General features: G+C 64.3%; 4 protein-coding genes and 1 long non-coding RNA gene across 9 annotated transcripts; 2 read left to right on the plus strand and 3 right to left on the minus strand.

Moving 5' to 3' along the window:
* Positions 1-321: 321 nt before the first annotated feature.
* LOC141725609 (uncharacterized) lies at positions 322-2,783 on the plus strand. The gene is made up of 3 exons (XR_012577360.1): positions 322-458; positions 928-2,232; positions 2,390-2,783. It is a non-coding gene; the product is annotated as an uncharacterized LOC141725609 (long non-coding RNA).
* Positions 460-8,070, minus strand: THBS3 (thrombospondin 3). Of its 3 annotated transcripts, XM_074529554.1 has the most exons (23): positions 7,723-8,043; positions 6,829-7,035; positions 6,446-6,702; positions 6,252-6,354; positions 6,004-6,030; positions 5,659-5,741; positions 5,525-5,576; positions 5,292-5,440; positions 5,012-5,152; positions 4,775-4,852; positions 4,541-4,693; positions 4,332-4,442; positions 4,123-4,230; positions 3,740-3,899; positions 3,535-3,653; positions 3,374-3,426; positions 3,030-3,223; positions 2,778-2,956; positions 2,624-2,672; positions 2,302-2,498; positions 2,054-2,226; positions 909-1,048; positions 460-759 (listed from the first exon to the last, which is right to left on the minus strand). In XM_074529554.1, the coding sequence occupies exons 1-23, from the start codon at positions 7,799-7,801 to the stop codon at positions 701-703; spliced, it is 2,871 nt and encodes a 956-aa protein (XP_074385655.1). In that variant the 5' UTR covers positions 7,802-8,043; the 3' UTR covers positions 460-700. The 3 variants fall into 3 exon arrangements, with proteins under 3 accessions (XP_074385655.1, XP_074385653.1, XP_074385654.1); XM_074529552.1 differs by having other exon boundaries at positions 460-1,048; positions 7,723-8,070; XM_074529553.1 differs by having other exon boundaries at positions 5,292-5,576; positions 7,723-8,051.
* A 163-nt stretch (positions 8,071-8,233) lies between these two features.
* MTX1 (metaxin 1) lies at positions 8,234-12,423 on the plus strand. Of its 2 annotated transcripts, XM_074529557.1 has the most exons (9): positions 8,240-8,511; positions 9,009-9,223; positions 9,307-9,376; positions 10,250-10,329; positions 10,458-10,550; positions 10,823-11,005; positions 11,242-11,318; positions 11,560-11,714; positions 12,033-12,423. In XM_074529557.1, the coding sequence occupies exons 1-9, from the start codon at positions 8,397-8,399 to the stop codon at positions 12,257-12,259; spliced, it is 1,215 nt and encodes a 404-aa protein (XP_074385658.1). In that variant the 5' UTR covers positions 8,240-8,396; the 3' UTR covers positions 12,260-12,423. The 2 variants fall into 2 exon arrangements, with proteins under 2 accessions (XP_074385659.1, XP_074385658.1); XM_074529558.1 differs by lacking the exon at positions 9,307-9,376 and having other exon boundaries at positions 8,234-8,797.
* A 1,784-nt stretch (positions 12,424-14,207) lies between these two features.
* On the minus strand, positions 14,208-17,246 carry LOC141725581 (lysosomal acid glucosylceramidase-like). The gene is made up of 10 exons (XM_074529501.1): positions 17,180-17,246; positions 16,863-17,054; positions 16,643-16,789; positions 16,403-16,536; positions 15,501-15,673; positions 15,171-15,408; positions 14,867-15,091; positions 14,615-14,778; positions 14,408-14,533; positions 14,208-14,327 (listed from the first exon to the last, which is right to left on the minus strand). The coding sequence occupies exons 1-10, from the start codon at positions 17,244-17,246 to the stop codon at positions 14,219-14,221; spliced, it is 1,575 nt and encodes a 524-aa protein (XP_074385602.1). The 3' UTR covers positions 14,208-14,218.
* Positions 17,247-20,879: 3,633 nt separating this feature from the next.
* Positions 20,880-26,261, minus strand: LOC106630077 (lysosomal acid glucosylceramidase). 2 transcript variants are annotated; one of them, XM_074529540.1, is made up of 11 exons: positions 25,474-26,261; positions 25,049-25,159; positions 24,681-24,872; positions 24,460-24,606; positions 24,208-24,341; positions 23,699-23,871; positions 23,250-23,484; positions 22,374-22,598; positions 21,701-21,864; positions 21,498-21,623; positions 20,880-21,429 (listed from the first exon to the last, which is right to left on the minus strand). In XM_074529540.1, the coding sequence occupies exons 2-11, from the start codon at positions 25,110-25,112 to the stop codon at positions 21,324-21,326; spliced, it is 1,566 nt and encodes a 521-aa protein (XP_074385641.1). In that variant the 5' UTR covers positions 25,113-25,159; positions 25,474-26,261; the 3' UTR covers positions 20,880-21,323. The 2 variants fall into 2 exon arrangements, with proteins under 2 accessions (XP_074385641.1, XP_074385640.1); XM_074529539.1 differs by lacking the exon at positions 25,474-26,261 and having other exon boundaries at positions 25,049-25,215.
* Between the last annotated feature and the right edge of the window lie 498 nt (positions 26,262-26,759).

Here is a 26,759-nt window from a genome sequence, read left to right on the forward strand (position 1 = left end):
ACCCCGCGTTGCCCTTTTAAGAGGGGCCCGGTGCCGCCGCGCCCATTGTCGCCGCCGCCGCCGCCGCGGGGCGGGGGGGCCGGGCCGGTGCCGGGGCGGGCGGGATGGGGGGGGTGGGGGCACATTCCGCCGCGTTGCCGGGACAGCCGTCGCCGTGGCGACCGGTCCCTGCCGCCGAGCCGCGGTGCGCGCCGCGCAGTTCCCACGGAGCGGCCCGGGCGGCGGCGGCGGCGGCTCCGCTCCCTCCGCGGCGGCGGGAGGGCCGGGATGCGGTGCAGTGTTGTGCTCTCACCCACCAATATTGCACTCGTCCCGGCCTCCCGCCGCCGCGGGCTGCGCCGGTGGGACCGGCCGGGCGCTGACCCAACCCCGCGACCACCGGGAGGACGGCGCGGGACGGAACCGAGAGCACGGGGCGGGGGGACTCGTGGGAACCCTCAAAGGAGCGGGCGCGCAGGGTAGAAAACACTCAAAACTTTATGGCCAGGCGTGGGGCAAGGACCGGAGCGCCCGGGGCAGGCGTGGCGGGAGCCCCGGCACTGCGGGGCCCCGGTACTGGCAGTGCAAAGTCCGCGGGGGGCCGGGAACGGGGCCCGGCCGGGAGGAGCGGCGGGGCCCGGTGCGCCCCCGGGTGCCGCCGCTGGCGGCAGCCCGGAGTGCCACCGGTGCCGCTGGCGGGGGAGGCCCGTGCCGGGCGCGGTCACTCGCGTCCCTCCAGCAGGAACCGGCGGAAGGGCTCGAAGTCGGCGGGGATCGTGTCTGTGGGAGCAGCGCGGGGGGCGTCAGGAGCCGCGGAGGGCAGCGAGCCCCGGTGAAGCCCCCGGGCCAGGGCTGAGCCCGCCGCAGGGGCACGGGAGGGGATGCTCGGCCGCCGGGCCGGGGCGGGGGTCCCGGGGGGCCCTGCTCACCGTTGCAGCGGTACTGCAGGTTGGACCAGATGATGTTCTCCTGGGAGAAGCAGAAGACCCCCAGCCGGCCCCCGCGCATCGTGGTGTCGATGATCACACCGGAGTCGGCCACCAGCTGCGGGCCCTCGTACAGACGGACCCTGCCGGGGAACGGGGCCCGACCGCTCAGCGGGCCCTCACCGGGACCCCGCCGGGGCCAGCTCCGGGATTCCACCGGGACCCCGCCGGTACCCGACCGGCAAACACCGGGATCCTACTGAGACGCCATCAGGGCCAGCACCCGGATCCCACTGGGACCCCTCCACGAGCAGCACCGGGCCCAGGGCATCCCGACCCGGGGACGGGGGCACCGGGCTGGAGCCGGGGCATCCTGCGGGAGACTGGGCCGGGGGCACCGGACCGGCTGGGGCACCGGACCGGCTGGATGCTCGGGCCGGGGCCCCCCGCCGTGGCCGGGCTGAAGCCCCCCGCGCCGCCCCCGGCCCGGCCCCGCCGCCTTTGTCGGGCGCTTTGCATGTGAAAGGCGCCGGCGGGGTCGCCATGGAGACGGGACAATGGCCCCGGGGGCCCGGGGGGCGGAGGGCCCGGCGGCGGAGCCCCCCCGCCGCGGCCGCCCCGGCGGGAGCCTTAAAGGAGAAACGCGGCTGCGGCCCCACCGGGCAGGAACCCTCCCCATGGCCAAAATCCCCACACTGCGGTGGTCCCACTGGGATGGATCCCCCCATGGCCAAAATCCCCTCACTGTTGTGGTCCCACGGGGCTGGATCTCCCCTATGGCCAAAATTCCCCCTCTGCGGGGGTCTCAGGGGCTGGATCCCCCCCCATGGCCAGCATCCCCACACTGCGGTGGTACCACAGAGCTGGATCCCCCCCATGGCCAAAATCACCCCACTAAGGTGGTCCCACAGGGCTGGATCCCCCCATGGCCGGCATCCCCTCACTAGGGTGGTCCCAGGAAGCACAACACCTCCTCAAGGACATCCTCCTACCCCTGAGGAGGATCCACAGGACCCTAACTCGTGGTTATCACAGGGCTGGTTCACTCTAGGGCTGGTTTCTCCCCAGTGACTTCCCCCGCACTGGGGGTGCACCACTGGTGGTGTCACAGCCCCCTCCCCAGCGGTCCCCACGCCCCCCCTGCTTACCTGATGTAGCCCACCTGGGGCCTGTGTGCCAGCTGCCAGCGATAGGACGTCTTGTCCCTCCAGCCCACGTTCCGCGGGTCCTTCCAGAGCAGGCGGACGTGGTCAGGCGTGTGGCCCGTGTGCCACAGAGCATTGCGCAGGTGCTCCCCGGGGCCCGTCGAGGATTTCACCGCCTGCAGGTGCATGGGGGCTTCAGGGGGGGCTCAAAAGGGGGCCTGACCCATCCTATGGGTGGGGCCACCACCCACCTTGAGCTGCAGCCCCGGCTCGGCCACAGCCCGGAAGGGGGTGGCCTGCCAGTAAGTCTGCTCCGTCTGCTTCCACATCACCACGTAGAAGCTGGCGCTGTCCTGGTAGCTGAAGATGAAGCCGGCGTAGTCATCGTCGGTGATGGTGTTGACGTGGAAGGTGCCCTCGAAGTCCACTCCGTTGAAGGCTGTGTAACCTACAGGCAGGAAACGCTGTGGGGAGCCCTCTCTCCCCACGGGACTGCCAACCCACCCTCACCCTGCATGGTGGGAGTTAGGGGGGCTGCCCCCAAGAACCTGTGGGTGGGTGAATATATCTTACCCACAGCCAAACCCGGGTCGCTGTTCATGGTCTGCACGATCTCCATGCCCTGTGAGGGGACAGCTGGGTGAGGTTCACCCCTGGTGACCTCCCAGTGCCCTGAGCCCCCACCCTGCAGCGCAGCCCCCAGAAACACGGGGCGCAGCACCCACACCTGGTTGAGCACAACCCAGTTGGGGTCGATCTGGGCGTCCCCCTCGGGGTCAAGGATGACGGTCTGGTAGGCGCGGAAGTCGGTCAGCGTCACCTCGGCGCTCTCGGGGCACACGTCCAGCTGGTCCACCACCGTGTCATTGTCAAAGTCCTCCTCGCAGACGTCACCCACGCCATTCCCTGGGGACAGTGCTCAGTCAGGGCTGGGCTGAGCCCAGGCAGGTCCATCTCCTCCTGCTCACCCCATGCTCACCGTCTGAGTCCTTCTGGTTGGGGTTGGGAATGAGGCGGCAGTTGTCTGGGCCAGGTGGCACATAGTCCGGGATGCCATCATTGTCATCGTCGTTGTCACAGTCATCCCCCAGCCCATCGTTGTCCGAGTCCAGCTGGGAGCTGTTGGGGATCTCAGCGCAGTTGTCCTTGGTGTCCTGATGTCCATCTCCATCACTGCGAGCAAGAACGAGGTCAGAGCAATGACAAAAGTGGGGATCTCCCCAAAGACCCCACTGTCCCTCCTGACAGGTCCCTGAACCAGGAGCTCAGTTCTGCCTCCTGGGACACAGGTGGGAGGTCACCCCACTGCAGTGCCATCCCCACCTGTCCTCGTTGGTGTCACAGATGTCTCCTACCAGGTCACTGTCCATATCTGTCTGGAGGAGAGCGGAGCCCTAGTTCAGTGCACATCCTGGGGCGAGGAAGAGGAGGCCCCACTGAGCCAGGCCCCAATCATCCCAGGCCCAGCCTGGCCCCAGCCATACCTGAGTGGGGTTGCTCATTTCAGGGCAACTGTCACAGGCATCCCCAACACCGTCCTCGTCCCGATCGGTCTGCAGAGGGTTGGGCACCTTGGGGCAGTTATCCAGCATGTTGGGTATCCCTGCAAGGATGGTGCTGAGTGGATGCCCTCCCCTACAGGATACCCTGCCCCCCTGGCACAGCCAGGCAAGCCCAAGAGCGGCTCACCATCCCCATCAATGTCATTGTCACAAGCATCCCCCTCGCCGTTGCTGTCCGTGTCCCGCTGGTCATTGTTGGGCACGTTGGGGCAGTTGTCACAGGCATCCCCAAAGGAGTCAGTGTCCGAGTTCTGCTGGTCCTTGTTGGGGAAGAGCCGGCAGTTGTCCTGTGGAGAAGAGAATGGGGATGTTGGCATTGCAGTGGTGGGCAGAGAAGAGGCCACAGTCCCACAGTGGTCAGGGCAGACAGACATCTCCAGCACCCTGAGACCATCCCCAAACCACCAGCCTGCTGCTCCCCAGGAGAAGCATCTTGAGGGACTCAGAACTGAGCCAAAACAAGAAGCTCTCCTCGAGCCACTGGCATGGCCACCCATCCAGCACAGCCACCTCCACATTCTTGACACCATCACCATCAGCATCGTCATCACACTGGTCCCCAATGCCGTCGTTGTCAGCATCCTCCTGGCCAGAATTGGGCGTCAGGCGGCAGTTGTCCTGCAGGCACAGCCAGCATTAGGGACAGGGAGGAGATGAGGTCTGGAGCACAGCTCTGCTGTGGATCCTGCACCCCCTGGGCCTCCCCTGCAGGAGCCCACCTGCTTGCAGTGCTTGTTGTTGTCGATGCAGGGCAGGGGCTCGTCCGGGTACCCATCCAGGTCTGTGTCTGGCCCACACACGTTGCCATTGCCAGCCCAGCCCACGTTGCACTGAATAAAGAGATCAGGAGCTAGAAAAGGCCCTGGCAGGACCAATGCTGCCGTTCTGTACCCCCCACACCCTCCTCCTGTCCCCATCCCCTGCTCACAGCACAGGAGATCTCCCCGTTCCTCTCAAACAGGCAGAAGCCGTTGATGTCGCAGGGGTTGGAGGTGGGAGTGCTGCAGGACCTCTGGGGCACGCAGCCAGACGTTTGGTTGCCCACAAAGCCCGACTTGCAGGGCCCACACTTGTAGGAGCCCTGGGGGAGAGAAGGCAGGGCTGGGATGAGGGAGCTGAGCGGCCCCGGGAGCAAGGGAGGGAGCGGGACAGCGCTGGTCACCTGAGTGTTGGTGCAGATGGAGTTGGGGTCGCAGCCCCCATTGTTCCCATCGTTGCATTCATCGATATCTGTGCAAACCTGTGAGTAATGTGGGAGAAATGCTCACCTGGGGCTTTTCCCTGTGGGTGGTTCTGCCCATTCCTGCCCACGGGAAGATGTCCTGCTCCAACATCATCCATGCTGTCCTGCACTCCAGGGATCCCACAGGGACCCCACAGCCCCATGCACTGCACTCACCTGCTTGCTGGCCCTGGCATAGTCCACCCCCACGCCAGACACGGTGTTGCCCCGATAGCCCCGGGGGCAGGGCTCACAGCGGAACCCCGGGACTGTGTTGATGCACTTGGAGCCAGGGAAGCAGGGGTTGGCATGGGCACACTGCAACACCAGAGAGACACGGGCTTCATCCTTGGCACAGCATCCTGCAGGGTGGCAGCTGCCCCAGGGCATTCCCAGGGCATTCCCAGAGGAAGCATCCCCTGCACGCAGAGCCCTGGCAGTGCCAGCCCATGCCCACCTCCTCGATGTCAGTGCAGTGGGTGCCGTTGCCCTCCAGCCCCGGCGGGCAGGGCCCACAGCGGTACCCAGGGTACTCGTACGTCTCCATGCAGTCCACACCACTGAAACAGGGGTTGGGGTTGCAGCGGGAGCGGTGCTCGTGGAAGCCTGAGGAGATGAGAGGCAGGTGAAGGGTGACACAAGGTGGCTCTTTGCCCCCCGAGGTGGGAGCAGGGCCTCGCCAGCACTCACCGCAGACCTGGCACTCCATGATGGTGTTGCGGATCAGAGACATCTCCTTCACCTGCAAGGCAGCAGAGCACAGAGCATCAGGAGGGTGCTGGGAAAACCCAGCCCAGGGAGTGTCAGCACCCCCTCAGTCCCACCTGGTCCCTGATGTCTTCCCGCAGATCGGTCAGGAGCCGGTTGAAGAGGGTCAGCTGCGTGACCAGTGCCTTGGTCTGCTCACCTGCCAGCAGCAGAAAGGAAAGGTCAATCCCAGCACAAAATCTCCCAGGGCTGTGGGCCAGGACTGCTCTGCCCATTGGCACTGAGCTAGGAGGATGAGGCACCTGACAGCCTGTGCTCACACAGGGCACGTTTCCCTATAGCACACCCCACACCCTCTGATCCCACATGGGGCACTGGGACAGGCTGTGCAGGGATTTCTGCCTCCATGGAACCCCAAACACCTCACACCAGGCAATGAGGGAAGCAGAGCAGGGACTTACCCAGGATGGAGGCCAGCACACTCGTCACTGCAAGGAGAGAGACAAGGCATTACCAAATGCTGCTGTCACACCCCAGCAGCGTCACCTCACATGGTCACTCCTGGTCAGCACATGTGCAGCACTGCAGCTCCCACCTGTGTGGGGACACTGGGCCAGGAGGGACAGGTACACCCCTCTGTGCTGTCATCCCCCAACCTCCTTGTGCCACAGCCCACACACATGACCCCAAAAGCCTCCCAAGCCATTACCTGCACTGTGAATGGAATCATCTCCTTGGAAAGGGCACTCACTCAGGGCCCCTACACGGCTCATGGACCCTCCCAGGATCAGCTTCATCGACTCTACAAACCCCTGATGTGTGTGGGGAGATGCAATCAGCATGGAGGGCTCTGCCCATCCCCAAGCGTGCATTAGCCAGGCTCTCAAACCCCCCGGCACTCACCTGCATCCTCTGGTAAGCCTTGACCCCTGTGCGCACCTCGATGGACTCCACCTCGCCCAGGGGGATCTCAGAAAGCTCGGGCAGCCCCACGCTGGAGTCCATCTGCTTGCAATCCACGTAGAGCTCCACGCTGAGCGTGTCCCTGCGCAGCCCGCTCAGGCGCACGATGACAGAGTGGCTCTGCCCGTCCGCCACGTGCGCGTGCTGCAGGTTGACCGAGTGCACCTTGTTGTCCTCCCGCAGGTACCTCACCAGGACTGCAGGGCAGCGGGAAGGGGCCGTCAGCTCCCCCCCAGCACCGGCAGCACCCTGGCAGTGGTGTGTGCCCGTTGTTCTTCCCTGCAGGAGCTCAGCCCCATCCGTCCCAGTCCATCCCCACCCACCTTTGTTAATCTTCCCCACCACGGACACCTCCAGCCATCGCGTGTTGTCCTTCTTGGAGTAGAGGCCGAAGAGGGTCCCGCCCTGCTTGGGGGGCAGGCGGAAGGTGGACAGGAGGTACACGTCGTTGACAGTCAGGAGCTCCATGCGGATCTTGTGGGCCACGCTGGCCATCTGCCGAGCCTCGCTCACCAGCAGCAGGTCGATGACTGCGGGACACGAGCACCGGGGTGGCCACTGCACCGGCAGCCGCAGCTCCGGTGCCCGGTGCGGTCACAGCGGGGGTGTCCCTGGACCGCCCGGCTCTGGGGGGACCAGGGAAGCCCGGGGGGCTCCGGGGCCGCCCCCGCGCGGTGGCGCTCCAGGACCGGCCGCGCCTCCTAACGGGACCCGCGGAGCCCCCGCACCGGCGGGACCGGCAGAGTCCCGGCCCGGAGCCCGCCACGCTCTTGGGGCTTCCCTGAATCCCGCTCCGCGGAGCTCCCCGCGGGCCAGCCCCAGTACGGGGCGGCCGGACCGGGAGACACCGGAGGAACGCTCAGGGCTCCGGTACCGGCTCGGGGCGCTGAGGGGGAGCGCGGACAGCTCGGTGCCGCTGCCGCACGGGTGCCCTCCTGCTCCGTGCAGACGCACCGGGCAGTCCGAGAGGGGCTGCGGCGCCGGGGTCAGCCCCCGCCTCGCACTGCCCCGCGGCCCCGAGCCAGCACCGGAGCCGGCGGCCACCCAGCGCCCCGGGGCGAACGTTCCAGCGTCCCCGGTGCCCGCAGCTCCCCCGGGGCGAGCAGAGCCGCTGTCAGCGGCCATGGGACGGGGTCTGCCGCCGCCGACCCCCGAGTGCCGCCCGTCCCGCCGCCCTTTCGGGGCCGCCCCGCCGCCGCCCCGAGCCCCTCCGGTACCTTGCAGCTCCTGCCGCGCCGCGGCGGCGGCGCCCAGCAGGAGCAGCGCCAGGAGCGCGGGGCTCCCCGGTGCCCCCATGGTGCCGCCGGTGCCGCCGGTGGGAAGCGGAGCGCGGCGGGGCGGGGTGGCGCACGGGGGAGGGGCCGGCGGGGCCGGCGAGGAGGAAACAAAGAGCCGTCAATCACCGGGCGCATCCCGGGGACACCGGCGGGCCACCGGCCGCGGCTCCGGCCCCGGAGGGGGGCACCGTGCCGGCGCGGCGCACTGAGCGCGGGGCTTCGGGGACCCCCCCGGCACTGCCGGTCCCCCCGTTCACAGCGCCGGTTCACCGGGAGGTCAGGCGGGGGGGCTGGGGCCGCCCCAGCAGCGCCGGAGCATCCCGGCCCGGGAGAGCGGGACCGGCCGCGGGGCCGCTTGTACCGGGGTGCCCCACGCCGCGGACCGGCAGAGCCCCGGGGCCGCTCGGTACCGCCGGGGGATGCTCGGGCCGCGGAGCCGCTCCCGCGGAGCTCCGGCCAAGGCGGGCGGGCGGCCCGCGGCGTCCCGGCCGTGTTTACAGCTGTTTCCCCCGGTACCATAACAACCGGCCGAGCCCGGCCCCGGGGCTGCCCCAGCCCCGCGCCCCCGGGCCGGCTCCGCGCCAGCGACCCCGCGTAACGAGGGAGTGCGGGCGATGGAGGGGGGTGGTCCCGAGCCTCACACGGGGCGTTTTCCCTCCGCCGCTGCCAGCGGGCTCCGGGCCCGGCTGCTGCCCGTGGAGAGCTGCGGGAGGGTGCGGGGCGAGCAGGGTGAGCGATGCGGAGCTGGGCTGAACCGTGCGGGGCTGAGCAGGGTGAGCGGTGCGGAGCTGGGCTGAACCGTGCGGGCCCATGCGGGGCACAGCAGGACAGTGCGGGGCGGGACCGAGAAGCTTGAGCAGGATGGAGCTGAGCTGAGCCGTGCGAGGCAATGTGGGGCCATGCGGGGAGATGCGGGGCTGAGCAGGACGGAGCAGTGCGGAGCTGAGCGGTGCGGGGCAATGCAGAGAGATGCGGGATACAGCGGGGCTGTGAGCACGGTGCGGAGCACGGCAGGGTGAGCAGAGCTGAGCTGAGCTGAGCTGAGCCGTGCAGGGACAGGCGGGGTACGGCAGGACTGTGCGGGGCCGAGCAGCGTGGAGCTGAGCGGTGCGGGGCAGTGCAGAAAGATGCGGGACACGGCAGGACTGTGACACGGTGCGGGGCCGAGCAGAGCGGAGCTGAGCTGAGCCGTGCGGTGCGGGACGGGACGCGGGTTCTTCCCCAAGGACCCCGCAGACCCCACCCCAGCATTCCCAGCCCGGACCCCGCTCGGCTCCGCTCCATCGCGGGGACCCCCGGTCGGTGCCGCCCCGCGGCGGGGGCGGGCGGGGCCGCCCGTCCGGTTCCGGGTCGGCGGAAGATGGCGGCGCCCATGGAGCTGTTCTGCTGGGCCGGGGGCTGGGGGCTGCCCTCGGTGGATCCCGACTGCCTGGCTGTGCTGGTGAGCGCCGGGGCCGGCGCGGGGGTGGGCCGGGGTCCCGCGGGCCGAGCCCCGCTCTATCGCTCCGTCCGTCCCTCCCGCAGACCTACGCGCGGTTCACGGGGGCGCCGCTGAAGGTGCACCGGGTCACCAGCCCCTGGAGGAGCCCCTCCGGTAAGGGCCCTGCCGAGGATACCGGCACCAGCACCGGGACCCCCACCCCATGGTAGCCCCGTGATCCCGATCCCCCACTCCCCATCCCTGCACCCTGCACGTGTTACGCTCCCCAGCCCATTACAGCCTCCCAGCCCGTCTTATCCCTCCTTATCCCTGGCCCCACACCGCTGACCCCCTGCCCTATTGCACCCCCTTATCCCACTGCACCTCTCTTGCCCCATGGCCTCTCCTCCCCACGTGGCACCGTCCTACCCTATAGCACCCCCTGTGCCTCATCACGCTCCGTGTCCCATTACCACCATTACCATCTCATTACACCCCTTACCCCATCACACCCTCCCACCCCACAGCATGTCTCATGTCCCATGCCCCTGACTGCACCCTCTCATCTTATTGCACCCCGTTGTGTGTCCCCCCACCACTGCATTCCCCTCTATCCCCTCACACTCCATCTTCTCATCCCCATCCCTGTCCCATGACACCTCCTTTTGTCCTATTGCACCCTCATGCCCCACCACATCCCCTGTCCCATTGCACCCCCCCAGCCCATTGTGACTCCTGTCTCATTGAACACCCTCATTGCACCCCCCTTTTTTCTGTTCCCCCATGCATCACTGCACTCTTATGCCCCATTGCACCCCCTGTCCATCCCCACCACACCCCCCCTTGTCCTGGAACGTTCCCATTTCCCATCACACAGCTTCTACCCCCTCCCCTGTGCTGCTCTGTCCCCACCTCACCTCACACCCCTGCACTGCCTCATGCCACTCATCCAGGCATGGGGGTCCATCCCCCCATTGCAGCCCCCTGCACCCCTCCCCTGCCCAGGGCATAGTGGCTGCAGCCCCCACTGACTCCCCCTGCCCGCAGGGCACCTGCCCGCGCTGAGGACACGGGACGAGGGCACCATCTCCAAACCTCAGCAGATCATAACCCACCTCAGGAAACAGGTACAGAGGGGCTTGGGGCTGCCCTGCCCTGGGCTGCTGGGTGCTGGAGCCCCTCAGGGAGGAGGTTTTGTCCCCCACGGATGGGATTTGGGTTATCCCATGGGATTAAATTGGTGTTTTCTCTGCAGAAATACAACGCTGACTACGACCTGTCAGCCACGCAGAGCGCGGACACGCTGGCCTTCGTGTCCCTGCTGGAGGAGAAGCTGCTGCCAGTACTGGTGAGGCTGCAGGAGAGGGAGGCTTGCTGGGGATGGGCTTTGCTCCCTGGAGCTGTGCAAGCAGGCTTGGGTGTGCCCAGCTGCCAACAGCAGCATCCTGGGGTAGGAGTTTGGGGGTGGCAGCCGTGGATTGTGCAGCCCAGGCTGGGGTCTGCCCTTAACCCCAATGCTCCTGCAGCCCCTCGTGCTCTCCGGGGTGGCTGTGCCAGGCAGGGGCTCTGGTGTGCCAGCAGCTCTGCCGTGGCCAGGCTGTGGATTGTTCTCCACCACAGATCCACACTTTCTGGGTGGACGCCAAGAACTACGTGGAGCACACGCGGAAGTGGTACGCGGAAACCATCCCCTTCCCCCTCAACTTCTTCCTGCCCAACGCCATGCACAAGCGGCACCTGCAGCGGCTGCAGCTCATCTGGGGGGATGACTACATGGAGGATGAGGAGAAGCTGGAGAAGGAGGTGAGGGATGGGGTCTGGGCATAGTGGGTCCTCACAGGGAAATCCCTGTGAGGCTGTCCTGGGGTGACTTCATGATGCTCGTATCCCCGTTTGTATGTTTAGCCCAGAAATGTGCTTTGCACCTTTAAGATTGGCTCTGAAAAAATCCAAACTGGGGTGTGGGTTCCCCCCTCCTGCTCCCCTGAGCACTGTGGTGGTACCTGGGCAGGTGACAACCCTCTGTCCTCCTCCTGCAGCTCTACCGGGAAGCTCGGGAATGCCTGACACTTCTCTCCCAGCGCCTCGGCTCCCAGAAGTTTTTCTTTGGAGACTCGTAGGTGGCCATAGTGGGGAGGGGAAGGGGCCTGAGAGCCCCCACACCCTAGCAGGGCTGAGGCCCCATGGTCTGCAGGGGAGCTGCAGCCACTTTGGGGGCAGAACAGGCTCGCAGGGCACTGTCCCAAGGAGGGAGAGCCACGTGCTGTCCCCTGGGGGAGGTGGGGCCGGCGGTGCTTGGTGGCTCTGGGTGGCTTTGGGTGGGGACAGTGGCCTAGACAGGGCTCTCTGTGCCCCAGGCCGGCCTCCCTCGACGCCTTGGTCTTCAGCCGCCTGGCGCCGCTCCTGAAGGCGAAGCTGCCCAACGGGAAACTGCAGCAGCACCTGAAGTCCCTGCAGAACCTGTGCAACTACTGCACCTCCATCCTCAGCCTTTACTTCCCCTGGGACGGAGGTGAGAGCCATCCCCCACCTCACCCTGCAGCTGTGGGGGTGACCTGTCCCCCCCAGGTGCATCCCCACCCTCTCAGGGTGACCCTTCCCACCCACACCCCATCTCTGCCCCTCCAGGTGACCCTTCCCACCCACACCCCTGCTCTGCCCCCCTCCAGGGTGACCCTTCCCACCCACACCCCATCTCTGCCCCTCCAGGTGACCCTTCCCACCCACACCCCATCTCTGCCCCTCCAGGGTGACCCTTTCCACCCACACCCCATCTCTGCCCCTCCAGGGTGACCCTTTCCACCCACACCCCATCTCTGCCCCCCTCCAGGTGACCCCCTGAGCAGTGCCCCTCGGGCTGCAGGCACGGACAGCACTGAGGCAGAGGAGGACCCCCACAAACGGCGCAAGCAGCTGCTGTCAGTGCTGGTGGGGCTGGCGGCCATGCTGGGCTACGCCTTCCTCAGCGGCATCGTCTCCATCCAGCGCGGCAGCGTGGGGCCGGCCGGCCGGCAGCCCATCGCCATGGAGGAGGAGGAAGAGGAGGAGGAGGAGTGAGGAGGAAGAGCTGTGTGACTGTTCCTTCCCAGCCCCTGGAACTGACTGTTTTTACTCTATGGAAGCCTGGCAGCATCGCTGCTCTGCCCTGTGTCCCGCCACCAGGAACCACAGCCCTCTCCGTGGGAGCGTCCCTGCCTCACCAATAAACCTCCCTCTCTCCACCTGCGCCCTCTCGTACTCCCAGCAGCCCCAAGGCCCTTCCCAGTTTCCCCAGTTGCCCAGGCTGGAGTTTTGCAGCAGGCACCAATGTGTCCTGGCTGTGGCTCTGCCCCTCGCTCCAGCCTTGGGTCTTGCAGGGGTCCCAGAGCGGGGATCTAAAAGCATCTGTGGCATCTGAGCAGTGTCCCTGTCCCTTCTCCAACAGCTGTGGGGCTGAGCCCCACATTTCCCCTGCATCATTCCCCTGTGGCAGCACTCAGGGCAGTGCAGACAGCAGCTCTGCAGGGCTGATACCTCCCCTCCACGCTGCTGCCAGCCCGGCAGCACAGCCGAGACACAAAACCAGAGCCAAGGGCAGCCGAGGCTGCTCGTCAGGACACGTCCCCAGCCCAGGAGCACTCCCCGCTGCCAGCGGGACACCCGGAGCCCCGCTCCAGCAGCCGGGATCCCTCCAGCGCTGACATCTGTTTGCATTCCAGCACGCCTGCCAGCGCCGGGGAGCTCCCGCAGCTGGCACAGCTGGGAGCGCATCGCTCGGGCTGGGAGCGGGGTCGGGGGCGGCCACCTGGGCTCCGTCTGCCCCCGCGGTCCCACCGGGCGTGGGGCCGGTGCCGCTGTTGGCTGCTCTGCGGCTCCGGTTTACGATGCACGGATGGAAAGGCGGCGCGGGGCCAGGCCGGCACACAGCCCTCGCTTGTTTGGCAGTCGCCAGCCTCATCCCAGCCCCACTGCTGTGGCGGCTGAATGTCCCCAGGCTGCGCTCCTGTGCCCCCCATCAGCGGCATCCCAGCCCTGCTGCTGCGGCGGCTGAATGTCCCCAGGCTGCGCTCCTGTTCCCCCCACCAGCGGCATCCCTGCCCTGCTGCGGCGGCTGAAAGTCCCCAGGCTGCGCTCCTGTGCCCCCCACCAGCGGCATCCCTGCCCTGCTGCTGCTGCGGCGGCTGAAAGTCCCCAGGCTGCGTTCTTGTGCCCCCCACCAGCGGCATCCCAGCCCTGCTGCTGCGGCGGCGGCTGAAAGTCCCCAGGCTGCGCTCTTGTGCCCCCCATCAGCGGCATCCCAGCCCTGCTGCTGCGGCGGCTGAATGTCCCCAGGCTGCGCTCCTGTGCCCCCCCAACCCGGGTGCAGTAGCCAGGGGCCCCCACGCTGGGCTGGAGCAGAGCCACGGTGCTGGGCCAGCTGCGGAGCCTCCCCCATACTGGCCCAGTTCGAGGGGCCCCACTGGGAGGGGGTGAGTCAGTGCAAACCCCTCTAACGTCACTCAGGAACTATGTGCCCCGTGCTCCCGGTTCCCATTAGCTGCAGGGGCTGATGGCTGCTCCAGCAGGAGGAGAAAGCACAGCTCTGGCTGGGGAGAAGCTGGGGTTGCCGACGCCAGAGCTCTGCTCTAAATCCCGGCTGCGTGTCCTGACTGCAGCTTTGGGCCCTTCCCTGCCTGGGGGATGCTGCAGTGGAAGACAGGAGAGAGATGCCACCCCTTATGGGGACAGTCCCCTGCAGCACCAACCCAGTGGGACGCCCCAGGAACCTCAAATCTGCCTCCTCTGGCCCCTGGCATAGTCCTGCCCACAGAGCTGGCGCCAAGGGGAGATCAAGGGTTCGTGCAAGTTTGTAGAAAACCTGTTGATTTTATGAAACATCTAGAAAAGCACAGGCGTTGCAGCCCTAGGGTCATACAGGTCCTCTGGGGCGCAGGGGGCTGCAGGGATTGTGCTGCAGCCCCAGCCCCATTGGAGTCTTGTCTCCAAGCTGCCACCAGCAGCATGTTCCTGGCTCTGGCACCTCCCTCCCGTGCCAGGCTAGGCTGGCTGCTTCCAGAGGAACGTCTGGATGGAGTCGCTGGGAGCCACGGCCTCGATGAAGCCAACATGCGGGTCAGAGATCCCAAAGGATACGTCCGTGGGGGAGCTGTGGGGAAAGCCAGAGGGGATGGGGGCTCAGTGGGATCAGTGGGGCCTTTTAGCAGGGATCAGAACTGAGCCACTCACCGGTTCAGGACCACCAGCACAATGGCACCGTCGGGGCGCAGGAAAGCAGAGTGCTCCAGGTCACACCGGTGGCATTTCTTGGAGACAGCCAGTCCCACCCGCTGGGAGCCCTCGGGGATGAACTTGCTGTGGGGACAGGCAGGGTCAGAGTGTGGTACTTAGGATGTGGTACCTGAAGCCAGCAGCCTGTGGCTCCCCCTGACCCACCTGAAGTGGCCCAGGTGGTAGAACATGGGCTGCTTGTAGAAGACATCCTTGCTGCTGTCCACGATGACGGGGCTGTCCACGTAGTTCTTGCTCCAGTTGGGGCCTCCCTCCATGTCCAGGGCCAGGTTCCAGTCAGTCCAGCCCGTCACATAGTTGTTGAGGTTCTACAGGGCAGAGGGTGGTACTGAGCCACGGGCAGGCCCAGGGGCTGGCAGGGTGGCCAATGTGTCCCCAGCTGGCACCAGGCCCTACCGACAGGATGCTGTGGCTGTACTTGCTCCCACGCTCCCAGCCACCCAGGACCACCCTGGGCTCCCAGAAGTAGGAGCCTGTGGAGGCCTCCGTGGAGAGGAGGAAATAGTCTGGGAAGAGGTGATGGGTGATGGAGAGTGTCAGGTCGATGGGTGCCAGAAAATCCAGGTACCAGTGGATGCCGATGCCGCTGATGTAGCTGGCAGCCACAGGATCTTTGAGAACCTGGCAGGAGAAAAGTGTCACCAGTGCCCAGGGTTGGGAGATCTGCTGTGGGGCCAGAACAGCTGCTGTGGGCACTCACCACCTCAGCCCAGTAGGGCAGCATGACCCTCTGGTCATCCAGGATGATGAGCTGGACGTGGCGGTGGGAGCTGTTGGCCAGCGCCGGGCCCAGGTCCTGGGCAATGAAATCCCTCTGGTGCTCAGGGGAGAAGCCCAGGCACTGGAAGGGGTAGAAGACAATCTCACCAGCCGTGGGCTCGTTCCCTGCTGTCACTGCCCAGAAGGTCAGGTTGTGCTTGGCGTATTCATCCAGGAACCTGGCGTGGGGTAGAAGGTGAATGGCCCCGTCACACCTGTGCCAGCTCCAGGTATGGCATCCCTGGCACCCACCACTCCTGTGGCCCCTTACCGGATAAAGTACTTGGCCCAGGCCCGGTGGTACTTGTCCCCAGGGCTGCCCTTCAGTGTTCCCCTCCCTGTCATTGCTCCATTTGTCTTCATCCACACTGGGGAGGTCCAAGGGCTGGCGTACAGAGACAGCGGCCGCTTGGCCACTGCCTGCGCTGCTTGGAGGATGGGGATCTAGGGAGAAGTGGGATGGCACAGAGATCTCTGGGTCTGTCCCAGTGCTGGACAGCAGGAGGAGTCACCTCCCTCCCCAGAGGCGGTAAGGTGTTCCCTTTAACCATCCCATCCCATGGATCCCATCCCATCCCATCCCATCCCATCCCATCCCATCCCATCCCATCCCATCCCATGGATCCTATCCCATCCCACTCCACCCCATCCCATCTCACCCAGGTGTACAGATGGGTCCTCTCCCTCCTCATTGGAAGTGATCCCCTTCCCCTTCCTATTTCATCCCATCCCATCCCATCCCATCCCATCCCATCCCATCCCATCCCATCCCATCCCATCTTCCCCACAGCTGGAAGGATGAGTGCTCTCTCTCCTAATCAGCAGGATGTGCCTTTCATCCCCTGTCCTTTCTGTCCCATCCCATCCCCTCCCACTGATCCCATCCCATCCCCTCCCACTGATCCCATCCCATCCCATGGATCCCATCCCATCTCATCCCACCCCAGTCCATCCCATCCCATGGATCCCATCCCATCTCATCCCACCCCAGTCCATCCCATCCCATGGATTGGATCCCATCCCATCCCATCCCATCCCATCCCATCCCATCCCATCCCATCCCATCCCATCCCATCCCATCCCACCCCCTCCCACCGATCCCATCCCATGGATCCCATCCTATGCCACCCAGACAGCAGCCCCAGTCCCTCAGACCCTTCCTGCAGGACTCACCTTCATGTGCGTGTCCTCCTCGGTCAGGTTGAAGTGCCTCAGCTCGAAGTCTCCCTCGGCATCAGCGTAGGTGTACAGGCGGATGGAGAAGTCAGTGCTGGCCATGGGTACGCGCACCAGGTTGTACTCAATGCCTGAGGACAGGGCAGGTGGTGATGGGCATCCTCAAGTTGCATTTGGGGGCTCCCCAGAACAAATCTCAGCTGCCAGACCCCAACAGCTTTGCTGCCCTGGGCTCACCTTCCTCGGAGAAGTAGGAGCGGATCAGGTGGTTCTGGGCAGCCTTGGACAGGGACTGGATGTTGATGGCAGCTGCGTCAGTGATGGAGCCACCAAAGCCCTTCACCTTCTGGTACCTCTGTGTGGTGTCCAGGGTGAGGTGAAAATCTGTGGGGACACACAGTGTCACCAGCCCTGCCACCTGTGAGAGGACAGACCCTCTCATAGCCCAGGGTGGTACCTGGGCTCTTGGCGTTGTGTTGGAAGCTCCCCTCGCTCCGCTCCAGCCTCTTGCCAGCCTTGCTGCTCTCATATTTGATGTAGGAGCCAGGGGCTGGCAGGACCAGGGGGTCCAGAGTGTCACAGTACGTGGCACTGCAGGCACAGACCGGCGAGCCATGCCCAAAATCCTTGGCATCACAGGGACGGCCACCTGCAGCAGAGGAAAGACCAGGTGGGCACTGAGGGCTGTGGCAGGAGCCCAGCTTATCCCTTTGACCCACAACAGACTCCAAATCTGCCACCCTCCAAAGCTCAGGGACACATGCCAGCACGTACCTGTGACCTGCAGGGCTGCCTGTGCCAGCAGGAGCCAGCCCAGGACACTGGCACAGCCTGGCCCCATGGCACCTCTGCTGCAGCAGCTCCGACGATGCCGATGGATATGCTGGGAGCAGGACAAGGTGTCAGCACCCAGAGCTGCTCAGCCTGGCCCAGCCACACACAGGGACACAGGGAGAGCCCCAGCATCATCCCCCTGCCCAGGGGACACTTTGAACCCCTCATGCCAGGGCTAAGCCTGTCCTGCCCTCTGCCCACTGCTCCAGCCCAGAGTCCACCTTCCATCCCACCCCTCCAGAGCCCACCAACAGTTCTGGCCATGTCCCAGGTGGGGGTGCAGCCCCCCAGGTGTGGGCAGCCCCCAGGTGTGAGCCTGCTGCTCCTAGCTGCCCACGCTGGCTGTACCCAGCAACTTTGTTCACTCCCATCAGCTCCCTCCCACTCCTTCTCCTCCTCACCCGTTCCACAGCTGTGCCATGCCATGCCATGTCATGCCATGCCATGCTGCATCACCCCATGTATCCCCAGTGCCCCCCAAGCCGTGCCCAGGAGCAAACAGCTCCACACTCCCAGTCCCACAGGTCTGGAAGCTGGGGCTTGTCCAGCCAGAGTGGTTTGGGGCTCCAGCCCCTGGCATGGAGAGTCCCACATTCCTCTGTTCTTTCAGGTGCTTACACCCTGTCCTGTCCTTCCCATGCTGCTGGGCAAGGAGCCTGTCAATGAGAGCACAGGAGGAGCCACCTCCAAGCCTCAGGACCCTGGTGCCAGACTGAGGACACCTGGGGACCTCTGCCAGGGTGGGATGGTGCCCTCTTGTAGCTCCTGTAGGATGTGGAGTGGGGCCAGGCAGCTGTCCCACCTCCATTGCCTCCCACTCCTGCCTGGGAATGATGCCCAGCTTGGCCAGGGCATGGCCTCAGCCCTGTCCTGCTGCCCAGGGCTGTCCCATGCCCATCCTGATGCCCATCTCTGTCCCCATTCCCACCTCGGGCCCAGGGGACTCACCTGCCTCCAAACCACCTCTTGCTGCTGCGTCTCTGTGGCAGCGGTGGCAGGTCCCGTGTCCCAGCTGAGCCTGGTGGGAGGGAACGCTTCTGGAGGAGCAGGAAAGGTGAGTTTGGAATGGGACAGCTCATGGGACTCTGTGTTTGAAGAGGAGCCCGGGGATGATTTTGCAACCTGGCTCCAATGAGCTTTCCACACACCGCAGCATTTGCAAAGCTCTCCTGAAACCTGTTCCAGTGGCCAGAGGGAAGCTGGGGAGGGGAGGATGCTCTCCAGCCCCCAAGTGCCTCCATCACCCCCCATAGCCAGACTTGCCCTGCTTCCCTTGGGAAAAGCAGCTCTGTGTCCCTGGAACACCTCAGACAGGGCAGGCTGTGCCCACCCTGCGTCCCTGCTCTTGGTAGCACTTGGGCTTTGTGCCACCAGTACCACCACCATGACCTGTGTCCCGTTTGTGGCTGCTCCAGGACCTTTCCTGGAACGGACAGAGGCAGCAGCCGCTCATGGCAGGGATTCCCTACCCCTCCTGGGGTGGGCACAGAGCAGGGGCTGCCCCCCAAGTCCCCTCGCCCCCGCCGTGCCCCACAGGCCGGAGCCCCACGCCGCAGCGGGCTGGGTGGAGCCGGCAGCAGCGGTTTATCATCGGCAAAACAAGTCTGGGCTCCACACCGTCTAATTTGGGATCCTTCCTAATTACAGGCATCTGCTCCACAGGAGAAACAGGAGGCGGGCAGAGGCACGGGGAGGGGGAGTGGCAGCTCCTCGGGGTCCCCTTGGGCAGCTGGTGGGGGTGGCCAGGAAGAGACCCCCACCCAGGGACCACCGTCCCTCACTCAGTGTCACATCCCCAGCCAGGAACCAGGGTCACAAGCCCCCTGTGGGAAACAGCAAAGGTGAGGCGATTTGAAAGGTTGAAATGCAGGCCTTAGAAACAGAAAGAACAGAGCAGCTGCAAAGTCTGAAAGAAGAAAATGTTAACGAGTACTCTTAGTACTTTTAGTATTTTTAGTACTTTTAGTTATTGGCTGAAACGATTGTCTGTGAGCTTTAGCAATGTGCTCTTGGCTAGAAAGTTTTTCAAGTGCTCTGTAACAAAGAACTCTTCAGCTGCTACTGGCTGTACATGAGTTTTACCTTCCTGTTGTCTCAGCCACGTCATGAGGGTGATTCTGCAAATAAAGCTCGAGGAATGTACCCCAACAGTCCCATCCCATGAAGAAAACACACCTCCCACCCAAGGCTCTGCTCCTTTTCCTGCCCCCAGAGAAGGGATCCCCCAGCCCACGCTGCAGGCAGTGAGGATGACGGGGGTGGTTCTTCAGCCTCACCCCACCCCTCACAACCATCCTGCTGTGGTTCCAAACAGGCAGGAGCAGCGAGCCAGCCCAGAGGGGCTGGGCTAAAGCCTTTCCCTGCTGGTTTGACCCCTGGGCACTGCTGAACACCAAGGGGTGAGGGCTCCATGTGGGCCGTCATCTTGGGAAGGGGACATTCGCAAAGTGTCAGGAATGGTGTGGCAGCAGAACCTGGGCACTGATGAGGGCACACCTCAAATCCTTGGGGTCAGTTCTGTGCCCCTCATGAGGGCTGGAGCATGTCCAGGGAAGGGGATGGAGCTGAGGAGGGGTCTGAAGCATGATCTGAGAAGGGGATGGAGCTGAGAAGGGGTCTGAAGCATGATCTGAGAAGGGGGTGGATCTGAGGAGGAGTCTGGAGCTCCAAGAGGAGCTGAGGGGTTAATTCTGGAGAAAAGGAGGCTCAGGTAGGACCTTCTGGCTCTGCACAATTCCCTGACAGGGGGGACAGCCAGGTTAGGGTCAGGCTTTGCTGCCAGGGAACAGGGAGAGGACAAGAGGAAAAGGCCTCAAGTTGCATCAGGAGAGCTGTGGCATTTCCCAGGAGAGGTTTAGATTGAATATTAAAGAAAATTTCTTCATGGACAGGACTGTGCAGCCCTGGCATCAGCTGCCTGGGGCAGTGGTGGAGTTGCCATCCCTGGAGGGATTTAATAAATGTGTAAGGAGCACTTGGGGACGTGATTTAGGGCTGGCCTTGGCAGCGCTGGGGGAACTTGGGTTGGAATTGATGATCTTCGAGGTCTTTTCCAACCTCAAGGATTCCATGACTCCATTCTATGATTCTAAGCACAGGCAGCCAGACCCAGCTGCCGTTGGGGCCAGCACTCCCCAGGAACATGGATAAAAGCACAGGACAGGCTGGTGTGCTCCAGGAACAGGGCTGGGACGGAGCCCAGTGCCACCTTCACACCACACTCCAATAAACCAGCTGTAAAGCCTCTGGGTTTTTCATTTTCCCCAACCTCAGCAGTTCTGTGGCTTTCACACAGGGGCATTGGCCAAGGAGAGCTCTGGCTTTCTCATTCCTGCACTTCAAAGGTGCTGGTAATGTTCCCAAAGGCACAGGGAATACTGTAACTGGTATTTAGGGAAAGCAAACAGGACGGGGAGGTCACTGCGGGCTGCGGCCTGGGTTGGCCACAGCCAGAATAGAGGGGACTCTGTCCACAGGCCACCCTGGAGAGGTAGCACCAACCTAATTTATCCATAAGGTTTGGTGGATGGGCACACTGATATCATTTACTCTGCCTTTCAGACAGCGTCTGACATTTGGATTTTTTTTTTTTAATTCCCCCCCCCCAAAAAAGTAGGCTGGGGAAAACCAACAGCGCATATGGAACGAATCAAGGGCTGGCAGCAGCAGAGGCTCCAGCTGCAGGGATAAACAAGGAGCCACCCGCAGGCCACGGGGGCAGGAGCCCCCGGGGCAGCCCTGGCCCCGGCGAGGAAAACCGAGCGATTTCCGAGCGCGCAGAGGAAACACTGACGGGAACAACGGCGCATTCCGGAGGGAGCGCGTCATGGCTTTACTTGGCGCCCGCCGCACACGCGAAGGTTTCAAGGGGGCCACGTGTGGAAGTGTGCTCCAGGAGACTGAGGGAACTTCCAGGGGGATGGGAAGTGCCGGGAGGATAGGGAGGATGGGGAGCAGCAGGTCCCAGTGCCAGGAACACACAGAACCCCTCGTGCACTCCCACCTTCTCCTTCCACCCTTGAGGGATGTTGGAAAGGGTGGATGAAGAGTTGACCCCCGGAGCCCCCCAGCAGTCCCCTGGTTGTCACTGCTGGCGCCACAGGTAGGTCTGGATGGAGTGAGCTGGAGCCACAGTCTCAATGAAGCCCATGGCAGGGTCCCGGATTCCAAAGGGCACATCCCGGCCAAACCTGGGGAGAGAGAGGCTGAGCAGGCACGGCTGGGGCTGAGCACCACCCTCATCCCTACCTGGGCTGACCTGTTGAGGACCACCAGGACAAGGGCACCGTCAGGGCGCAGGACAGCCACGTGCTCCAGCTGGCACAGGAGGCAGCGGCGGCTGCTGTGCAGTCCCACACGCCGGGAGCCCTCAGGGATGAACTTGCTGTGGGGAGAGGACCAGCAGAGGGGTTCTGCCCCTGCTCTGGGGCTGGTGGCTGCACCTGAGCTCCCCTGACCCACCTGAAGTGCCCCATGTGGTAGAACATGGGCTGCTTGTAGAAGACATCCTTGCTGCCATCCACAATGACGGGGCTGTCCACAAAGTTCTTGACCCAGTTGGGGCCTCCACCCAGGTCCAGGGCCAGGTTCCAGTCGGTCCAACCGGACACAAAGTGGTTCATGACCTGGGGGGAGCAGGGAAGGGGCTGAGTGAGGGTCCCCACAGACCTGAGTTGGGGGTGTGAGGGCAGAGTGAGGGCTGTGAGAGAGTGGTGTGAGGGCTGTGTGAGGGCACTGTAAGGGCTGTGTGAGGGGACTGTGAGGGTCCTGTAAGGGCTGTGTGAGAGCAGAGTGAGGGCACTGTAAGGGCTGTGTGAGAGCAGAGTGAGGGCACTGTGAGGGCTGTGTGAGGGCTGCATGAGGGCCCTATGAGGGCCCTGTGAGAGCAGAGTGAGTGCCGTGTGAGGCCTGTGTGAGGATGGTGTGAGGGCTGAGTGATGGCGGTGTGAGGGTAGAGTGAGGGAAGTGTGAGGGCTGTGTGAGGGCCCTATGAGGGCCCTGTGAGAGCAGAGTGAGGGCACTGTGAGGGCCATGTGAGAGCACTGTGAGGGCTGTGTAAGAGCAGAGTGAGGGTACTGTGAGTGCTGTGTGAGGGCAGTGTGAGGGCGGTGTGAGGCCTGTGTGAGGGCAGTACCGTCAGGATGCTGTAGCTGTAGTGGTCTCCTCTCTCCCAGCAGCCCAGGGACACGGCGAAGCGGAACATGAAGAAGCCAGTGCAGGCCTCAGTGTAGAGAAGGAAATGGTCAGGGAAGAGCTTGTGGGTGGCCTCCAGGCTCCAGGCAGGTGGGACAATGGCATCCAGGTACCAGTGGACAGCCAGGCCAGCCACATAACGGGCAGCTGTGGCATTTCCCAGCACCTGCAGAGCAAAGGAGATGCCTCACACCCAGGCTACCCATGCCTGAAGCCTGTAGGGATGGACTCATGCACTCCATGTGGTCTCTCAAGGCCACCTCTTGTCCCATCCCGTGGGTGCCACACCCTGCAGCACTGCACCCTAGCATGGATTTGGTGCCCCAACAGGGGTTTGGCACCTTGCTGGGTGCAGTGCTAAGGGGGTGGGCACAGGTTTGCCCCTCAGTGGGCCCCTTGCCCCCACTTCTGCCTTGTCCTCCCTCCACACCCCCCTGGGGTGGTCCAGCCCTGCAGCTATGGAGGGAAAGGAGGAGCACGCTGCCTGGCTTGAGGCTGGGACAGGAGCACATTTTACTTTCTTTCCTCCTTGTTTAAACCAATATCCCCAAACAGCATCATGGGGGGAAACCAAACCAGCCAAAACTCTGCCCAGAAAAGGTGCTGGTGCCCAGCAGCACCGGCAGGATCCGGGGATCCAGGGTGTGGGTGCCACCTCCTGTCCTCACTCCCGCCGGGCACAGGCGGAGGCAGCCGCTCCGGCAGACCCGGTTTGCTCCCACTCTCTCTAGGGCTGGGAGAGGCCACGGCTCCATCTCCCAAAGAGCCTGGGGCTGGGCAGCGAGGCGGAGGGGAAGGAAGGGGAGCTGCTCTTCACCACTTTGGCCCAGTGCGGCAGGTGGATGCGCTGATCGTCGAGCATCAGGAGCTGTGTGCGGTGGGAACTGCGGGCCAGCGCGGGGCCCAGGTCCTGCGCGATGAAATCCCGCTGCTGAGCGGCCGTGAAGGCGATGGTGGGGGCCTGGGGGGGCGTGAAGAGCCCCGCCAGCGGCTCGTTCTGGGCCGTCACCGCCCAGAAAGTCACGTTGCGTTTTGCATATTCATCCAGGAACCTGGAGAAGGAAGGGGCAGAATCAGATGTGCTGCCCCCTCACTTCACCCCACTCCCCGATCCTCCCGCTGTCCATCCCAGACTGGTTCCACAGATGGTACTTGATGAACCTGGTGTGGAGAAGCGGGGGCAGAATCAGATGTGTTGTCCCACCAACCCCACCCCACTCCCTGATCCTCCCGCTGTCCATCCCAGGCTGGCTCCACAGACGGTACTTGATGAAGTAGTTGGCCCAGGTCTTGTGGTACTTGTCCCCGGCCTTCCCCTTCAGAGTCCCCTTCCCACGGACGTCCCCGTTGCTCTTCATCCAGGCTGGGGCGGTCCAGGGGCTGGCAAACAGCAGCAGCGGCCGCTTGCTCATGGCCAAAGCTCGGCGCAGGAGGGGAATCTGTGGGATGGGGCAGAGGGATGGAGTCAGCTCCAGCTGCAGCTCCCCAAAACCACAGAGCCCAAAGCATGGGAGAACTCAAGGGACCTGAGCAGGGACTGGCAGCTGGCAAGCACCACCCCCCCGGCACAGCGCCCCGACTCCTCACCCTGCCAGTGCCAGCTGGGATGAGCCAGGACGTGCCCCGGAGGAGGTGCCAGCTCCCACAGGCTGTCCCCATGCACCCTGCCACGGCGTGCAGGGACAGCAGCACCTGGTCCTGGGGGTCCCAGCACACGCAGGAGCTCCAGCACGAGAGGGGACAAGGTGCTGATGGCAGCGGCTTCAGCCTCCCACCTTCATCTCCACGTCCTCGTTCGCCAGCCTGAAGTGCTTCAGCTCATAGTCCTTGGGGACATCATCGTAGCTGTAGGGGCGCACGGAGAAGTCGCTGCACGCCATGGGCACCCGGATGAGGTTGTACTCGATCCCTGAGGAGCAGGAAAAGCGTCAAGAGGAGCAGGTGACGATGTCCCTGCAGCGGGGACAGGCACAGCCACCTCGGGTGACCTCAGGATCTGCTCCCACCGCCGTGCCCTCACTGCTCACCGCTCTCGGAGAAGTAGGAGCGCAGCAGGTTGTCCTGGGCCGGCTGGGACAGCTTCAGGATGTTCATGGCAGCAGCATCCGAGAGGGACCCTCCGAAGCCCTTCACATGCTGGTACAGCGCGGAGATGTTGACCGTCAGCAACAGCCCTGCGGGAAGAGCCCGGCTCGGTCCCTGCTGCTCGGGGACCCGCGGGGGCACCAACACCCACCAGCGGCGCTACCTCGGGTGCTCATTCTGCTCTGGAATTTCCCCTCGCTCCTCTCCAGCCTCTTCCCGGCCTTGCTGCTCTCATATTTGACGTAGGAGCCGGGGGCTGGCACGACCAGGGGGTCCAGCGTGTCGCAGTAGGTGGCACTGCAGACACAGACCGGCGAGCCGTGCCCAAAATCCTTGGGCATACAGGGTCGGGCACCTGCGAGGCAAGGGAGGGTGCGGGTGGCTGCCAGCTCAAGGACGTGTCCCCGTCTGCTCCGGGGAGATGTCGCTGTCCCCGCGCTTGGCATCCCGGGCATCTCCCGGGCACCCAGCCCCGCGCTGCCCCAGGGTGCCCAAGCCCCGCTGCCACCCCCGCGATGTCCCCACGCTCACCTGCCACCTGAGACACCGGCAGCAGCAGCAGGAGCAGCCAGCCCAGGATGCCGAGAGCCCGCATGGCCCCTCCGCGTTCCCCGAGCTCTGGAAGGTCCCGAGGAGCAGCACCTGCGGCGGGGACACCCTCAGGCACGGCAGGGGGATGGAGAGATCAGCCCCATCTCCCCAACCCCACGGAGCTCCTGTCACACCCTGCATTCCCCCCAGACCCCCTCATGTCTCTCGGGGAGCGTCCATCCTTGCTCGGAGCCCGCCCGCCTTCACCCCGGCTGCTCCCGACCTGCGCTGCCGCCAGCCCTCCTCCTCCTCAGCAGCTGCAGCCTCCCCACCTGGCCTTTACAGGGAGCTGCTCGGAGACCTCCCTCCGCAGCACACCCTCTCCCACCCCCACAGCTCCTCCTTGCTCCGCTCCCGGCCCGTACCTGCCCTCGGGCGAGGACCGCCGATCACCAGCTCGCCGGGTCCCCTTGGCCCTCCGCTGCCACGGCAAGGAGGGACAGGGACATGGTGCTGGCAGCTGGGCCTCAGTGAAAGGTCCAGCCAGCACAGGGAAGGGTCACAGAGACCCCACTGAAGGAAGAACTGATTATTTTGTCAGGCAGGTCTGGATCATCACCCTGAGAGCCCAGCAGAGCCAAGGGCAGGTTGATGGCACAGCTGTCTGTCCTGCTGGTGACCTCCAACAGGACATCCACGTATCCCTGCTTGCCACCCTGCTGTCCCCACTGTCCCCCAGGAGCCACAGGGCAGTGCAGGAGGGTCCAGGACACCCAGGTAAGGTCAGTGAACGTGGCTGCACAGCTCAGGGCAGCACAGGGGCACAGCACGGGTGGCCACATGGGAGCTGGGGCTGTTGCCATTTCCTGCCCAAGCCCTTGGCATCACTCTCCCCAACTCAGCATGTGCAGGGGAAGGTGACAGCAGTGACAGCAGTGACACAGTGACAGCAGTGACAGCAAGCAGGCAATACCCCAGCCCCTGGGCAAGCAGGGCTGCACTCCAGCTGTTAACAACAGCAGTTAGACCCTCAAAGTTGACCCTGCTGTCCCAACACCAGGAGCAGAGCCCAGCTCTGGTGCTCCTGTAGCACTCCCTGCTCCTCCAGGAGTCACCCTCCAGCCCAGCTAGCCAAGGCTGAACTGGGCCAGCTCACCTGGGCACACAGATCGTACCTGATGCCATCACCCAGGTGGGGACACTCACTGTGGGGACATCCTCAGCACCCCCACACAGGGATGGTGTGGGAATGGAGAGTGGCCACAGCTCCCAGGCACAGCTCCCACCCTGGAGCATCAATCAGCAGCTCAGGGCTGCCCTGCACAGGGTTAAACTGCTCCGTTAGCTTTCCCTCCGTGGGTGGAGCAGCTCTTTGTGAGTAATTTTCTCCATTTCTGGCATATCAGATACAGCTCTGGGGCAAATCAATTCATCAAATTTCCTCCTAGCACCAGCACTGCCCTGCCATGGGCCCTGCCACAGTTCCACCCCTCTGCTGGGAGCTGAGCCATGAGACACCTGGAGCCTCTGGGGCCGGGGCAGATGGGGCCAGGCAGCCCCTGGTGACATCTCACGGGGCAAACAGGTGCCCCAGGAGGGAGCTCCTGTCCCTGTCCCGCTGCACTGCGGCTCTCCCACCTCCCAAGTGTGATTAAGGTGTGACCAGACTGTTACACCCAGGCTAATGAGCCCCAATTTTGGGGAGGGATTA

This window comes from Zonotrichia albicollis, chromosome 30 (genome assembly GCF_047830755.1).
Source record: "Zonotrichia albicollis isolate bZonAlb1 chromosome 30, bZonAlb1.hap1, whole genome shotgun sequence".
NCBI lineage: Eukaryota > Metazoa > Chordata > Aves > Passeriformes > Passerellidae > Zonotrichia > Zonotrichia albicollis.